The sequence below is a fragment of the Protopterus annectens genome, chromosome 4.part1 (assembly GCF_019279795.1).
Source record: "Protopterus annectens isolate FY-2018-M chromosome 4.part1, PAN1.0, whole genome shotgun sequence".
Classification (NCBI taxonomy): Eukaryota; Metazoa; Chordata; order Ceratodontiformes; family Protopteridae; genus Protopterus; species Protopterus annectens.
In genome coordinates this window covers 838,840,876-838,858,757 of record NC_056734.1, presented here as the reverse complement: position 1 = coordinate 838,858,757, position 17,882 = coordinate 838,840,876, and the positions used below count along the sequence as shown (strand labels likewise).

At 39.1% G+C, this 17,882-nt stretch overlaps 1 protein-coding gene across 1 annotated transcript in view; it reads right to left on the bottom strand.

Moving 5' to 3' along the window:
* Nucleotides 1–17,882, bottom strand: part of LOC122801096 (ceruloplasmin) — a 452,049-nt gene that overhangs the window by 123,493 nt on the left and 310,674 nt on the right. The window contains exons 13-14 of the mRNA XM_044070617.1: nt 11,309–11,448; nt 1,135–1,263 (exon numbers count right to left, since the gene is read on the bottom strand). Coding sequence (XP_043926552.1) covers nt 1,135–1,263; nt 11,309–11,448 — 269 coding nt within the window. The remainder of the gene's footprint in view (nt 1–1,134; nt 1,264–11,308; nt 11,449–17,882) is intronic.

Sequence of the window (17,882 nt, the reverse complement as noted above, 5' to 3'; positions counted from 1 at the left end):
TTGGTTTTATGTATGTACCTTTACCAGGACTTCATTGAACCGTGATGAGTGTACCAGTTTCAGGAGTAGAGGGAAGTCTCATGAAAAGATGACTATAGTCTCACAGGATGCACGCAGACTCTGCTTTCCTGACGAGTATCCTTTTTTAGGACAGAATGATTAAGTAAGCAACTTTGTGCTACTCCAAATTCTCAGCATGTTGTTGTTCTATATGATGTTAGGACTACTGCCCACCAGCTATTTCTTCTCTTCTTCTGTCTCAATGTTACTGTTCATACATCTGTAATCTCTAAATTTCTCTTCTCAGACTTATCTCCCACTACCCCTGAGAAACTTAACGTACCCCATCCCCCACATACTAGCATACATTTATCCTAGTTTATGTCACAATATATCTTTCTCACATGCACTACCACCCTCCTCAGACCCTTATCCACCCCCTTTTTCTTTACCTCATCCCCTGAGCTTCCTTTCAAGCAGTCTGTCCACTTATTTGCCATTGCCCTACCATGTCTCTGTCTCTCTTTCTCCAGTCCCCAGTCCTCAGATTACTCTACAAACCCACTCTTTCCATTAGTACTTACCGCCAACATTTGGCCATCCATTTTTCTAGTAACTTCCATTCTTACATTTTACCCATCCTGCCACCAAAAGTGACTCTGCTCTCTCTCTGTGTTCCCACACTCCAATTATTTTTCTTCCCCAAATACACAAAGCCACCAGTCTCTTATAACCTTTGTCTTGATACCTCCTTCCTAAATTTATCAACTTCTAACAGAGTTCCTCAATTTCTTAACGTGCCTATCACATACAAATGTTATCTGTCTCCACTTCCTGCATCTCCACCAAAACATTTTACTCCATTAGCATTCTTAACTGGGGTTCTATGAGCAGCTTCACGTTACAGATAATTAAATAAAATTAATGAAGGCTGAGAAGAGATTTTTGAGCTGAAGACACCCTTATCCTAGGCACACATCTTTTCTTTTCTTTTCTTTTCCCCTTTTAACCCTGTTAAATGCACAGTTCCTAAATGATAATTCCCCACTTTGCTCTGTCCCACAGAATATCTTAAAAAACCCACAAGGAACACAGTATAAAATAATCACAGCCACACAACATTTTGATGCTTACCTGGTTTGGTAGATGTTATTACAGGGCTGTCCGTCTTAACTCCATGTGCATGAATGGAATATTCTCTGCTGGCCATGTTTTTAAAGACCACTTTGACTTTTTCATTTGGATGTGCATGTATCAATGGCCCTGTTAGAGACAAAGAAAGTAAAAATTTCTCATGTTGACATTATACATCAATTCTAATTAATCAGTTTTCTTTATGATATGGCAGAGTCATTCTTTTATGTATTTAATTTACAGGAAACATACCTGAATATTTGTACATCTATATTTGTGTAATAAATATGTGTGTGTGTGTGTATAAATATTTTTACAGACATTTGCAGACATTTGTTGACACTTAACTTTTTAAGTTCTAAGTCCTTATGTCCTAAGACATCAACTCACCCACAAATATCAAGATGAGAGGCTTAATATTTATTTTTACAACTAGTCAACAATTAGACATTGTCTTCCACTCTAATATACAATGACATGATATCCTGCATGCACAACTGCACAAAAGCTCAGCCTTCCTCCACATGCCTGAACTACAACTTCTGTACTCTGTAACCTAAATCTACAACACCAAACAAAACAAACAATAAAATAAATATACACTGCTAAGTTTCCACAGTACACTGTGAGCACAACAATGAAGTAGCTAAGCCTTGTCCACATGATGGAACTTCAACAGTTGTAGGCTTTACCACATTGGTTGCAAACTTGGGGGTTCTATCAAGCAACCCTTTGATATGAGGGCTCTGTTCCTACACAGCTAATTTGTACATATACACTAACACCATTGTTGCAGAACTGAGATAAAATGAAAATATCTAGTATTGCATATAAATATGTGTATGTATATATAGGGTTTACTAATTTCATTTCAATCCAGACAGCATTCATCAACCCATATTTGTTTGGGAGTCTCTCCGTTGTTGGGAAGTCTCTGAGTTGGTGTATGTGTATATATGTATATATATATATATATATATAATTATCAGGAGGTGTGGGGTGCAGGGACTTGCCCCCATGGAAAAAAATTTATTTATTTTTAACTAATGTTGGTTCTATAGAGATAGGTATATGTGCATATGCATACATGTTTGTGTGTGTATTTATATTTATATATATATATATATATATATATATATATATATATATATATATATATATATATATATATATACATGGATCTGCCTTGCAAATTTTGCTTTTTGCTTTTTGGGATACATTCAGGCCTCCTTTGACCCAAACTGGACAAAGAGAGTAGTGAGTACAGAAAATGGTTAGATGAATTAATTGATATAGGAGATTATATTTTAAATGGAGTATTTCTAGCAGTTTTGTGCATACTGTTTTTTTCCCACTAAGAAGTACTTTGTCACACAGTGTGCTCATATTCTGATTTCTGCATTATGTGCAATTCTTTTTAAGTCCATGCCTTGCACTTCTGTGTATTTGTTTTCCAATAAGACTCCACTACTGATAACTTCTTAGAGTTTTGAAACCATACAATTTTCACACAGCTATGAAGCATTTTCCCCTGAAATGTGTTTCTTGTCATGAATAAGCACTGTCTTTTACCTTTCCTGAAGGCACCCAGTTCTTGCATTGTAGCTTGCTGTTTTATCTTAGAATAGCAGTTGTTTTTTAAATACAACTGAGTCTGTCTCTGTGTTGCAGTGGGATAAACACCTTACTACCTCTCAAACAACCCAAGTTTGAGAAGTGACTCTGTGGGCAGGGACAGCCTTAGCTAATCTGATGCTCTAGGTAAAAGGGCACCACAGCACCCCCTGCTGCTCATTGCACCCACCTACAAACATCACCTGGTGCCGCCCATCCTGGGCTACACACACCATCCAGATTACGTTTTTCTTCCCTTTTCTCTCATTTTCTTACTCTTTAGTTTTTTTTCTGCATTTATTCATTCATTCATTCAACACATTTTAAGCAGGCCAGATTGCACTCTTATTGCACCTCTCAAATGCCCAGATTTTTGCCTCATCTTTTTGGTCTGTTCCTCATAAATCTTGTGATTTTCTGGCAAATCATTAAGGATTAAAGCCATTAAATAATGACACACATTTGAGATTCAGACTTAATATCTTTTAGAAACAGAAAATGCAAGTCAACACAAATCCTGTTATTCTAACAACTTTCTATGTTTATAAGAGCATTATGTAAAACATATCCTTATTCTTTGGCCTTTGTCCCATCATTATTTTAGACTTTGTCCAGACTGCTTGTGCTAAGAGGTTGAGAGGTATGACTCTTGTGACTCTGAAGAAAACAACTGCATTTAGCCATGGGGGTGGGGTCATAGATGCTGTGAGTTGTATTTTGCTGTTTTTTTCCACAACCTTTTCATCCAATAATGACCTGAGCAAATATCATGATTAAGGAAATGAATTCAGACTTGGTTTTCAAATTAGTTTTTTCTGAATCCTTTTATAACACCATAACTGAGTAAAACTATGCTGTAATAACTGTATTAAACTGGGGTTCTGGTGGCCACAAGGACCTCTGAAACCATGAGGGTTCTAGATGCTCTGAGGCTCATTTTAGAGTTTTTTAAAACAACCTTTTCTTCCAGTAATGACCTTAAAAGTTTTTTCTGATTAAGGAAAAAAAATCACTGTTACTGTTTCAACTTTTGCTTTTTCCTGCAGCTTTTCATCACAACCTAAATTACTAAGAGTACACTGTAAAAACTATTGATGGAATATATCCATTCAGCCTGGGGTATGTGTGCCACCAGGTCCTCAGAAGCTACCAAGTTTCTAGAGGGTCTGAGGTACATTTTAGAGTTTTTTTTTTAATTAACTTTTTTTTTTTCATCCCACGATGACCTATACTATAATTAAGGACAGAAATTCAGTCTTGCCTTTCACCTGTGCTTTTTCCTATAACAATTGAAAACAAGCATGGTTCACTTTATATTTGAACATTGTAGGCTTTTGGCTCTGTCCCACCCACATAAGAAAAACCCTAAAAAATTTCATTTATAATGTGATTTGAATGGTCAAGTTAACTGCAGCATCTCCCCTATGTCTGATGCCCTGTGGGTGCATTTTCTTTTAGTAGGGGTGTCTCAGGACATTTGCACATTTATTTATTTATTTATTTGAGAGTAAAAAAACTCCATGTTTCATTGCTTTAAAAAAGTAGCGTAAAATCTGAATACCAAGTGGCACATAACCCTTGTCACTTCCACTAGGACTACTGGATACTGCATAGAAATACAAGTTTAAAAAACTGAGGATGACAAAAATGACACAGGTTAAACTCAATAGACTTTAATGAATAACATTGAAAAATTCTGTGTCACAGTCATTTGTTTTTGCTTTGGAAAGGGGAGATGTAAAATGTTTCAAAATGTGTGGCAGAAGGAGGGATTCAGAAGTTTTGTGAAGAGGGTTAAATCAAGCCAGAAAAAAGAAATGTTACTCCAAAAACCGATACATTATGTGAAGGGATAAATTAAGTCTAAAAATTAGACCTCACACCATAAGTTCCAGGCCAGATGAATTCACTCAGTTTCGTACACAGACTGATTTATTAAAATAAAAAAATAACTTCTGCAGTAAAAGTTAACAGCAAAACTTCAAACTCTAATACCATTAAGAACAAATAACACTTCTCTGGTGCCTCGGCTTTCAGAAAAGCCTTTTCAGAGTCTCTAAGACTCTTAAAAGGCTTCAGAGACTCTGAAACTCTGAAAAGGCTTTTCTGAAAGCTGAGGCACCAGAGAAGTGTTATTTGTTCTTAATGGTATTAGAGTTTGAAGTTTTGCTGTTAATTTTTACTGCAGAATTTATTTTCTTTATTTTAATAAATCAGTCTGTGCACTAAACTGAGTGAATTCATCTGGCCTGGAACTTGTGGTGTGAGGTCTGGTTTGTTCTACAGTGTGGAAGTCTAAAAATTAGTTGTACCTCCAGAACAAGTACAGTTGAGAAGTTTGGGTGACAGTAGACCTTAACAGCATGTGTGAGGAAGCAAGCACATGTAGAGGAAGTACAATAGAACCTTGAAGTGATATGAGTGCCCACATCAGCCACCCAAGGTGAAGCTAAGGGTTAGAAGCACCCCCATAGCCTGCCCCAGGGTGAAACAAAGGCTTAGAAGCACCCCCGTAGTGAAACAAAGACATAGAAGCACCTTCACAGTCTGCATCGGAAAGATACAGGCAAGGGAACAAACCACTTCCAAGGCAACCTATGTGATAGTCCCTCTGTAGTGATGTCACTACCATTGTTCTCTCTGGAGTGATGTCACTACCATACTGGTGGCCACAGCACAAGGAGAGGAATGGGTTAAGACTGATGGGAGGGAGCATGGTTGTTATCAGCCACAGATGCAAAAAGTACATTAAATGTGCAAATGTACTTCATCAGTGAATTGATTTATTTCCGTAGTGTTTGTATTCAGGTATGTCAACTAGACAACCATTTGAAATGTCAGGACCCACTTCAGTGAGTCCCAGAATACAGTGACTGAATTGCTGAAAAAAACTGACTTGCATATATTAAGTCTGAGATGACCATTTCTCATAATATTACCTTATGTCCATGGTATGGTGATCTCAAAGTTGGTATATATAAGTTAATGAGTAACTTGCCTCCCATATTGGGGGGGGGGGTGCAGCGAGGCTTGCCCCTGCAAAAAAAAAGCTTAAAGTAGGAGTTCAATGTTTGACATTCACTCTTCTCCTGCATTTTTGGTCTTTTTGTTTTTGGTGTGTCAGTACTCAGAGTTACAGATGCTGACATTTAAAAAGGGAGCCTGTGAACTGATCCAGATTGGGTTCAGTCACGACACAGGCCAAATAAATGGAAATATCAGATGCAAAACACATTTAATGAAGATAAAATCACAAGTAAATATACATTAATATCGTATTTCAAAACACTCAACAGAGCTAACTTAAAGGCATTTGAATACAATAACTGTAACAGAAAATATTTAAAGGCTTTCATTCATCCATTCATTCTTAGATTAAACACCAAATCCAGTTCAAGGTCAAGGAGTAAGAGGCAAACCAGCATTCACTGGGCATAAATTACAGGTAGTAATCTTGATAAGGGCACTGACACTTGATAGTGTACCTCTAGTATTCACTGTCCCACAGTGCTCACGGCAATGGAGGATTTGCAGAAATACCGCCTCACCTGGTAAAAACCAGGCTGAACACAACAAGAATGTGCAGAGTCCACACAGAAGGTGTCTAAGCCAAGAACCGTACCAGAGAACTGTGCTATGGCGCAGAAACACCTACTGTATGCTATCCTATTTAAAGGCAAACAACTCTTGCTTTTTCTGCTAATCTAAAGTGTTCAATTGCATCTTTTCTGTTGCATTTGTTACTGCTTGTTTATAGCCTGTTTAAATTGTAAGTGTTATTCTCAGCCTCTTAGATTTGGTTTAAGGACTTGGGCTGTAGGCTAACCCCTTAGCTCTCCCTGGCCTTCTCTCTCAGATTCTGAAAAATATGGATGGACAATTTCCTGCAGTTTCTCCTGCCAGTCTGGTTGATATGGGCATCCTGAGACAGTGTAGTAAGTACCTTATGTACACAGACAACCACCTACTACTACTACTACCATCTAGGAACACAATTTGCAAGACATACAATTACATTAGGAACCTAGAGTCCAAGCTCTCTCCCTCACAGGCCAGTATATCTGGCACTGAGAAGGTTGTCAACACAATCACTACATCTCAGACACCACCCACACCTACACAACACACACCCACATATATGTGGAGGTCCTCAACAAAAACAAACCCAAATAAAGGAGACATCCGGGGCAAAAACACATGCAATCTTCACAGCCCTCCACACCACATACCATGCATAGTTCACACACCTGTGTCTCACAACCACTAAGGCTTAACCATAAACCCAACATATTAGTCATAGGTGACTCCATTGTGAGACACACAGATGTGCCTCTCACCAGGCTGGATAATGTGAAAGTCACAGTTAGTTGTCTGTCAGGGGCCATAATCCGCTATATCACATACTCACTCAAGTCTCTCAACAACAGGTACTGTTATGACTCTGTCATAGTCCATGTTGGTGTGAATGACATGAGACGTACCTCCCTGGACTATATGAAGAGAGACATGATTGAACTCGCTGAACATGTGTCCCAGGCAGGTATGTCCCTAGCCTTAAGCAGCATTCTACCATCACCCAGAATGATGCCTGAATACAAACAGAAAATGATTGACTTTAACAATTGGCTTAGTTTCTGGTGTCATTCCAGGGAGATCTAGTACTTGACAGCCTGGGAAGATATGACTGACAGACCATGATGTTTGCCAGAGATGGCCTGCATCTGTCTCACCTGGACTTCAGGATTCTGGCAAAGGCTCTTGCCTCCCTTATAGTGCCTTTATTAGGAAAAGTGATAAGGTTAAAACTACCAACATAAAAATTTCAACAAAACACAAATTAAAGGTCATGGTGCAAAATGCTAGGAGTCTAAACATGAAATGGTACTCAATGCAAGCATTCCTAACCCAGGAAAATGCTGATATCTGTGCAGTCACAGAAACCTGGTTTAAAGCTGCTGACAGTACCCCAGCCTTACCTGATTACTCATCCTATCATACATTCAGACCCCAAACTGTGAAACTGTGGGTAGTAAAGTCAAAGGAGGTGGTGTTTTGAAATATATATATATATATATATATATATATATATATATATATATATATTAAAGACATACACACCTCCAGGCTGGTCAAACAGTATGATGCACAGGAGACACTCCAGGTGCAGTTAACTATTGACAAGACCCCTATACAAATCATAGCTAGCTACTGGCCTCCAAATCTGACCCAAGATGCCCAAACTGTCTGTCTAGACCTCTTTGAATCTTTCAAGATTCAACCCTTTACCCTGATCCTGGGTGATTTTAACATAGACTGGAAGAACTACTCTTGCCAGAACACAAATGTTCAGTGATTCCTCGATTTTGTCAATACAAATGCTTTGGAAAAGCTAGTCAATACCCCCACAAGAGGTGACAATATCTTGGACTTGGTATTAACCAACATGAGTAACCACTGCAGCATCCCTGCAGTATCATCCTCCCTTGTAAGATCCGACCATGAAACGGTCACGTTCGAGGTCACCATCTCCTCTGACCCACCCTAGCTAGGGTCAATCATAAAAACTTCTCCAAAAGCTGATTACAGCCTCCTGAAGGATGGTATAAACTGATTCACAGCCCCTCCCCCCTCTCTAGGAACTGCCACCAGTATCCAAAACCTATACCAAATTACTATACAAACTCTTATATAGATGCATGGAATCAGGAATACCTGACAGGTCTAAATCATCCCCCGCAAGGAAGAGTAAACCTGTCTGGTGGACATCTGCAATAAATAAACTATAACAAAAGAAGAAAATTGCTGTCCAGGACCAATAAGGAGCAGGTGCCCAATTGGATGCAATCTCTCCTTAGCCTAAACAAGCAAATAAGACCACTAGTGAAATCCTCCAAAGCAAACTTTGAGTCCAAATTGGCCACATCAACTAGAAACAATCATAAGGCCTTCTTCACATATGTCCGCAATTTCGAGATAGCACCCACATCTGTTTAGAACTGGTGGTCAAGGACACCACATATACAAATGCTGTAGATATAGCAAACTTGCTGGCTGACAGATTCAGTGAAAATTTTACCCCTTTGTCCCCCCATCAGTAAATCAGGACATTCCCAGTACCTGCCCCCTTCCCCTTATATCTAAGGATGAGGTCATCACTGCTCTGTCAAAGGCAAAAAATACAGCCTCCATGGGACCTGATAACATCCCAGGCTGCATCCTACATGAACTCAGGCAGGAACCTGCAGCACCATTAGGCACCCTATTCAACCAAAGCCTGAGTACCAGTTTTGTCCCAGCTGAGAGGAGGACAGCCACTGTCATCCTTTTACACAAAGGTGGAGCATCCACTGATCTGGGAAATTATAGATCCATCAGCCTAACTAGCCTGGTCTGCAAGGCCATAGAATGGATTATCATGGACCTCATTAACAAGGACATTGGCAGCCTCCAAACACTCGATCCCACACAGTTTGGCTTCATCAAGAGGAGGCCATGTTTCTTAAATTTGATCGACTGTTTTGAGACAGGCACCAAAGCCATGGATGAGGGGAAGACAGTGCACACCACCTACCTTGACCTGGCCAAAGCCTTCAACACTATTCCCCACTCGGGCATAATAGATAAACACTTTCAACTAGGCATCCATCTGTATGTTACCAGATGGGTAGCCAACTGGCTCACTGATTGAACCCACCTAGTCAAAATAGGGGAAGTGACCTCAAACAGTAGACCCGTATCAAGTGGCATACCCCAGGGTTCGGTCTTGGGGGCTCTGTTATTTGGGATATATTTTTCTGAGGTACAGGCCAAAACCAGTAGGCTATGATTGAACAAGTTTGCAGATGACTGCAAGTTGGGAAGTGTCATCAATTCTCCTAATGACGTGGACATCCTCCAAGAGGGTCTTACCCAAACAAATGACTGGTGCCAGAAACATGGCCTCAAGCTGAATACAAAAAAAAACTGCATCATCATCCTCTTTGGGGAGAGAGATGTCCCACAAATGATCACATCAATAATAATGTTCTAAGAATGCAGTCAGTTGTGAGGGATTTGTGCACCCAGATTGATAGCAGCCTGACTTTTGACCACCATGTTGCTTCCATTGTATGGAACGCTTTCTACATGGCCCACCTTATAAGTAAGAGTATCTCATCCAGGGACAAGGGGGGTCATAACATCCCTGTATTCTTCTCTTATAAGGCCAATTATTGAGTACAATGTCCCATTCGGCATGTACCTTGCAAAGCACATGCAACAGCTGGAGAGACCACAGGAGAATCCAGGGCCTCAAAAATCTACCATACACAGATAGGCTAAAAGCCCTGTCCCTCTACTTTGTTTCATACAGACTCCTCAGAAGTGACCTCTCTCTGGCATACAAGGCAATCTTGGACCCCACCTTGATGGGACTGCTGCATATCCAAAAGTCAAGCTCCACTTGAGTAACCTGTACACATGGCCTCAAACTGCTCTGTGACATCAATAGGACTTGCTGGCAGGACAGATTTGTGTTCCAGAGACTCCACCATATATGGAATAGACTCTCTCTCTACATCAAGCAGAGTACCTCTTTTACCCCTTTTTAAGCACAATCCGGATAACTGGACGGGAAATAGAAAATACATCCCTGGGAATCCACCTGTGTCCCTGCTGGAAAGGGGCATCAGGTGCTGATTTGTCTATGCATGGGCTAAACTCTTGGCTAGGCTTAAAAGGGCCTCAGGGCCAATAGCCTAGTAACTTCCTATGATCCTATGATCCTATGATCATCAAATTATCCTTAAACTGGCATCTAGGTTGCATATGATATATTATAATTGTCTCTCTGTATGGCTTTTCAGCTTTGCTCCGCAGCATTTTAACTGCTCCCATATAGATGGTCTCACATCTGTCAACATACTGCCAGACATTAGGTTTGCAAAAAGAATTAAGTTTTTAATTAAGGTGTTATAACTAATCTTGACAGAAATGACAGTAGTGCCTCCCCCCATTTGTGATACATTTCTTGTTCTGCACACCCCAGCATCTCAATAGTTTCCTTAAACATTTTTTCCTAATGCCTTGTCACATTTCAGCTATCAAATGGGAATAGTTATGCTGCTCTGTCTCCTACTTGCTGCTCATCGGTAAAGTTTCAGTTTTCGTACTCTGCATCTCAGCTTTCCTTGCTTCAGGAGCAATAATCTGCATTCATTTGTACTGGAATCCAATAAATAGGATTATTCAAACCACCTCTCATTTCAATAAGCAAAAATAATGTAACTGTAACCACAAGCTGCCGTGGTCCAGAATCGGATTTGCAACAGAAAAAAAAGTATTTATTCACTGATTTTATTATGCTCAATATAGACCTATCCTGGGAGAGGCAAGTTACAAATACAGTAAGTCTGTGAATATAATGCAACAGTTTCCATAGCTGCTCATGGGAATGAATCCTTCTCAGGGTATATTACATAAGGCATTTCCCTTGTTACTTCTTATATTCAGGGAGAATTTTTACATTTTTTAATTTGTTGATTTTATGTTATTAGAATAGACGATTTAGGACAGTACTTACCAAGTATTCCCAGGTGCTCTTCTTCTGGTTTTCTCTCCTTAACTTTTGTGAATGTTTTGTCAGTGTATTGACGGTAAATAACTTTTTTATATTTTGAACCGATTAGTACATCTCCTTTGTCCAAAAAGGCATTGCCAGGGCTTAAGAATATTAAAAAAAAAAAATACAATGACAGTAAAATAATGAAAAGAATTACATATTTATTCACAATAAAACAATAATGCAGAATTTCATATTGTACAGGAGGGTCAGTCAAATAAGAATTGTTTCTACAAATGCCAAAACGTTTATCACAGTCAGTAAACTCAGAGTCTGAAATTCCAAAGATGAATTTGGTACCTCACGAAGAAAATCCTGGGCCTCAAACACATGTCCTACATGGGCAGACTCAAAAAACTCAGGCTATTCTCTGTCTCATATCATCTACTAAGTGGTGATCTCTGCTTGACTTACAAAGCCATGCCTGGTCCAGCTCTGTTAGAAATACTACATCTAAAGAAATCCCAATCTGTCCATCCCACACACTCTAGAACCTCATTACCACAATCAACAGAACATGCTGGAGTGGACAGTTTCATAACCCAGAGACTGCCCATGCTCTGGAATAGACTTCCCATACATGTCAAGGAGAGCACCTCACTGGCTCTCTTCAAGAGAAATCCTGATGAGTGGATGGGAAATCAAAAGTTCACCCCCAGGGATCACTCCAGTGGCTCTACTTGACAGAGGCCCTGGGAACTAACATCGGGTGGCATGATGCCAGGGCACTTCTATGTGTTAGGCTTGTAAAGGCTCCAGGGCCATTAGCCTAGTACACACCTATGAACCTATGAATTACATTCTGTCTTAAAAATTAATATTTGACTGTTTTGTGCCATTATACCATGCTTCCATTCATCTCGTGGGTAACTGTAATAAAGCCTAAATCGTCACCATTCTAACTTTAATCGCAGTGCTGTCTAGTGGATGAGTCACAGGCAGCATCTTTGTACTGGTTGGTCATTATCTCAAACATCAATAACGTCAAACGACATGTTGCCAGGGAATCTTTTGGGCTAGGCTTGTAAAGGCTCCAGGGCCATTAGCCTAGTACATACCTATGAACCTTTAAACACTATATTATAATAATGTTGGTGAAATAGTTTTCCTTACAGGGCTATGATTTTGGATATAGAATCTGGGATTATACCATCCATCCATCCATCCATCCATCCATCCATCCATCCATCCATCCATCCATCCATCCATCCATCCATCCATCCATTTTCTAAACCACTTACCTTGCTGAGGACTGCTGTAGAATTATACCACTGTTGTACAATAAAGAATTGTAATTATATTGGAGAATTAAAAAAGTAAATGATGGCACTTAGGAGCAACCCAGCATATAAAGCCATCTTCAGCATCAATATAGTCCCAATAGGAATGTCAGACATTTATGTGCCTGAATAAATATATCTGGTTTTATCTATGATGGATTATTTCTTGGATGTTCTAACAGTATAGACTTCTGCCTTCCTATTGGGACTATATTGATGCTGAAGACGGCTTTATATGCTGGGTTGCTCCTAAGTGCCATCATTTACTTTTTTAATTCTCTAATTGCAATTGGTTTTGGAGCATTTATCCCTGTGTGGCTTGCGCTTTATTCTTATTGCTATATTGGAGAATTAGTTGTTTGGAACCAAGTAATAAATATTAAAATAGCAAATTGCAAGAAGATGGTTTCTCACACACACACACACACACACACACACACACACACACACACACACACACACACACACACACACATACAAACGACCTACACTGTTTGTTTGAGTAACACTACATTGAACAATGATATCTTGAGACACAATACCATATACTTAGATCATTTTTTGAACTGAAACCCTTAAAATAAAAATATCCAAAACAATGTTTTTACAGGGAGGCACAGCCTCATACACCCCCCACCCCCCACCCCTGCTACTTACATATTCCACCCCTGAGATTGCACAACAGTGGGGAAAAGGAGAAATTCCCTTTCCCACTGAATGTTTATCTTAGCCAAAACACACAATGTACTTAGACAGTATAAGTAATAGCAGCATATCCATTTACTTATACTGCAAAAACACATCACCTTGCACATACCAAACACACACACACACACACACACACACACACACACACACACACACACACACACACACACACACACACACACACACACACACACACACACACACACACACACACACACACCATGTAACTGCTAAGTAATGCTCTTCTGAAAATATCTTAATGACTAGTTACTGATGGCCCTTTTGTGATGATGTGTGGGAATACAACAGTTACTCACACAATCCTGGAAATCCAGAGTAGAATGGCTAAACTGTTCAGAAGAAATGGTGAATAAAGTTTGCCTTTCAACTCGTTTCCTTGTTTCTGCTTGAAGGCCATCATCTGGGACATCTTTATAAGAGGAAATATGTACCCCATCCATCCTTTTCTCTCAGGATTCTGTTGTGCACCGGAAATCTTCTGGGAATTCAACATAAAGAAAGAATGGAAGATGCATGCTTGGTCAGGCTAATCAAAGATGGGACAGAGCTCACAGATGAATGAAAAAAAAAAAAAAAACAGAAGTATTGACTGAATACCTTGATTCAGATTTTTCAAAGACAAACAAAAAGTTGACGTATTGAGAACGAGATAAGGTAGAGTGGGAAATACAGCGCACAGACATCATAAGGGGGATGGTGGAGTCTAAAGGGAAGTTGGTTTCTGCAGTGGAAGATGAGAAAGAGGGACCAGATGGAGTTCCTCATACAGTTTTCAGTAACCTGACCATTGTGTGGTTAGATTCCCTGATCATGGTTTTCAGTACATCACTGGCCACTGCAAAAGTGCCTGAAGAATATGGGATGGTTAGCAGAAAAATACATGAATGATGAGCCTGTTAACCTAACAGGAACAGCAGGGAATTCCATGTGGTGAATTCTGAGGAAAAGACTGGTTGTTTTCCTAAAGAACAACAATCTCCAGGACAATGCAGTACCACAACCTGAGTGGTTTCATGGCCAGAATAAGTAGTTAGTCAAATATAGTTCAATTTTATGATGGGGTTTCAGGAGTATTTAACAGGGGAGCAGTGGCAGATGCAGTCTGCCTGGGTTTTCCAAGGCCTTTCAATCAGTCCTGCACAAGCTGGGATGGGATCAATGCTAAAGAGCTAAAAAACTGTATGGCTGAATGACAGGGACAGAAAGTTGTGCTGACATGAACAATATTAGGAATAGGGAAATTCATAAGTGGAATACCACACAAACTGGTCCCAAATGTAGTACTCTTCCAAGTGTGTTCATTTTAGACAGATCCAAGAAAAAAGATACTATGATTAGCCATTTCACTGATGTTTCAATGTTTACGGGAGCAGCGCCGGACTGAAGAATGAGTCTAAGCAAGGCTATGAAATGGCTTACCATACAGGCTGAAAGGTGTTGTTTGAGATTCTTTTAAGACAACTGCTAAGTACTGCATCTGGACCACCATAACAGTACAGTTAGTGAAAGTGGAACTGATGGTGACAGACCATTCCTTGTCACATCAAACCTTGAGTTGTTTGTGCATTTCTGGAGACCAGACAAAGGGAAGGACTTCAGCATTCTGGGAGGAATCCAGAAGAAAGCTAACAAACAAAAGGAAGCATGGAATAGATGGGAAAAGATATGATCCGAGATTAAAGGATCCTAAACTTTTCTCACTACAGATAAGATATAATATTTGTGCACATGATCATGCCAGGGGATGGGAAGCAGTCATGCTAAACTGGAAGGCAGAATGGTGGGATGGGTATTAGAGACTGCTAACTTTAGGGACCAACTACTCCATGAACTGGACAAACATGGAAAGGATTGTGGACCCAACAAATGGACTGGTGGAATGTGTATTAGAGACAAATCCATATACTGTATTCAAGTTACAGCAGGACAGGTAGAGAAGGAGTCAAGGGGATAACGTGTATGGAGGAGAAACAGAATGTTGGATGTACCTAAAAGGCAGACTAGATATGGTTATTGCCTCTTTCTCTCCCTAAGCAAATGTAATTAATGCAGTTTCTTCCAGCCATATCTTGCACCTTTGTACTTTTGATTTGATATTTACACAACTCATTGTAGTTGCATGTTATTTTGTACTTGCACATGGCACTTCCTTTTCATGTAGATGCTGTACCAACTACATTTGGGTAAGACTGAAATGACAAAATATTCCAGGTATTCTATTATTGGTCTTTAAGCCTTCTAAGCCTTCCTGAGTCCTCTTTTATTAAGGAGTCGCAGGAAGCACAATAAAATAAAAAAAGAACCTTACTGGCTAAATGTTTCAGTTCAGTCTGTGGTGCAAACAACGTTTTCCATTCCTGTGTTGTTTCGTTTTTTACATTTGGGTAAGATCCTGTTTTTTTTTTATTACATAATCTGCTTTTGTTCACCAACTGTTGTATTTTGATATTGACGAATAGTGATAGTAAAGTTCTATGAATCTAATAGACTAATAAGTGATACATAATTGAAAATCTCCTGTATATATTATTCATCCATTGCCTGTCCTGACTGTTACAGTAACTAGGCCTCAGGATGAATAACGGACCTTTGTTATCAGAATGCTGTGCTTCAAGTACATTCTGTCAAGGAAAATGAACAGAACTTGGAATTCTTACATTTTATGACAACAGTTCCATGGTCAACATTTCAGTTCCAAATCTTGAAATTAAATTAAACAGACAATGCCAAGAAAGCAGGAAGTGTTACATAATTATACAGTGTGGTAAACAGTGGAACTAGATGGAAAGGCAGGCCCAAACTACTGAATGGCATGACTGAAGTACAGAAAACCATGTACACGTACACTATATATCAACGTTCTCTGGTGGTTTGTTCTTCTTGTACACATACAGCTTGGCAGTGTCACTGTGCTGTCACACCATAGTGGGGAATGACATAACTAGTCTTCTTAAATCTGAAAACTACATAACAGAAACCGCTCCATATTAAATCTGTTAATTTTTAGTAGCAGTTTCAAGAGTAGTATTTTTCTGGCCATGTTTGCTTTCTGAGTGAAATAATATTGTATTATATTGTGGATGATAATGGGGTGAAGCAGCCCGTCTAAAAGATAAATGACCTTCTGCTTGTGGTTTTGGGTTTCTCATACCCATGAGCAGTCAGGTATTCCACAATACTGCCTAGAAACATATTCAGTACATGTAGAGAAGAAAGGGACAAATAATTAAGCACACCAAAAAAGGCCAGAAACGCAGACTAGTTTTACCTGTCAAGGTTTTGTTGTTACTATAACTTCTTCCTAGTTAAAAACATTAATTTATAGTAAATTAACATCACGTGATCAGTTTAAATAAATAAATCAGATGATCAAAATATATTAAAAATCCAAATCCTGTCCCATACAAAATCACAAACTATTTTTGAATGTAGATGAATATATTTCTTACTGATGCACACAAAATAATATTTGAAAGTAATAATATATTCACTATATATCGTTGTTCTTCTTTCACCACAGCAGAACTCCGGTCCGCTAATGATTGGCAGTAGATTTTTATGGTGCCGAGATGTCAGCTCGAAGCTCAACCTTCAAGAAAGGCACGGCCATTTCACGCATGTCTTTCGAACGCCACTCGACCGCGTGGAGGACATGCAGACTCACTATATATCATGTAGTTGAATATCTTGGGGAAAATGCCATGTAAATTATTCAAAAATAGTAGTTAGTGTCATCTAGTGGGCAAAAGTAAAATGACTCCAAAAATTATCAAGCAAGAATTAAATACATGCAAATTAACACTATACATCATAAATAAAAACTAGAAATGATTACAATTAATAATGTTGAATATGGATTGTTTTTTGATTCTATAGCTTTTATATTGACAGTGGAACTTGCAAGATGTTAAGAAAGCACTGAGATATCCAAGTCTGGTTACACACTAGCCTGTTTCTAATAGATCTGCTATAATGTTTTTCAGAATTTTGTACTGTAAAATGATATGGCTTTACTGGCCTTGCCTAATGAGCCAATGTTTTCATTTTTAAGGCAAAAAGCATTCCTACTTGCATCTTTTCTGCTTGTTAGTGTTACATAATCTTTTCTTTCTACAGTGTCGGTAGCACAACAGCTAGCCCACTCACCTTTGGTGCAGAAAGCTGTAGGTTCAATTCCTGCACCAGGTAGGTGAATTGCTGAGACTGTAGTGTAGCATTAGGGGGATGCTTTATTCTTGTCTATGTTGTCTCTGAAATGACATGTTAAAATAAAGCCTTATCTGCTTGAGTTGGTGGTAGTTCAGGTGGATGTAAAAGATTCCACTACATTTCTCTGATGCCATGAATAAATTATTCTTAGTAGTATAAACACCACCTCAGGTCTCCCCTGAAAAGAGGCTATTAGCCTCATAGGCATAACCCAATCAACAAGAGTTGAATAAATGTATAATTCAGGTAAAAAATGACACATTGCTTAATTCTGTTTTCAGTGTTTGTGCTGCTTTATCCTCCAGTGCAGACTTAAT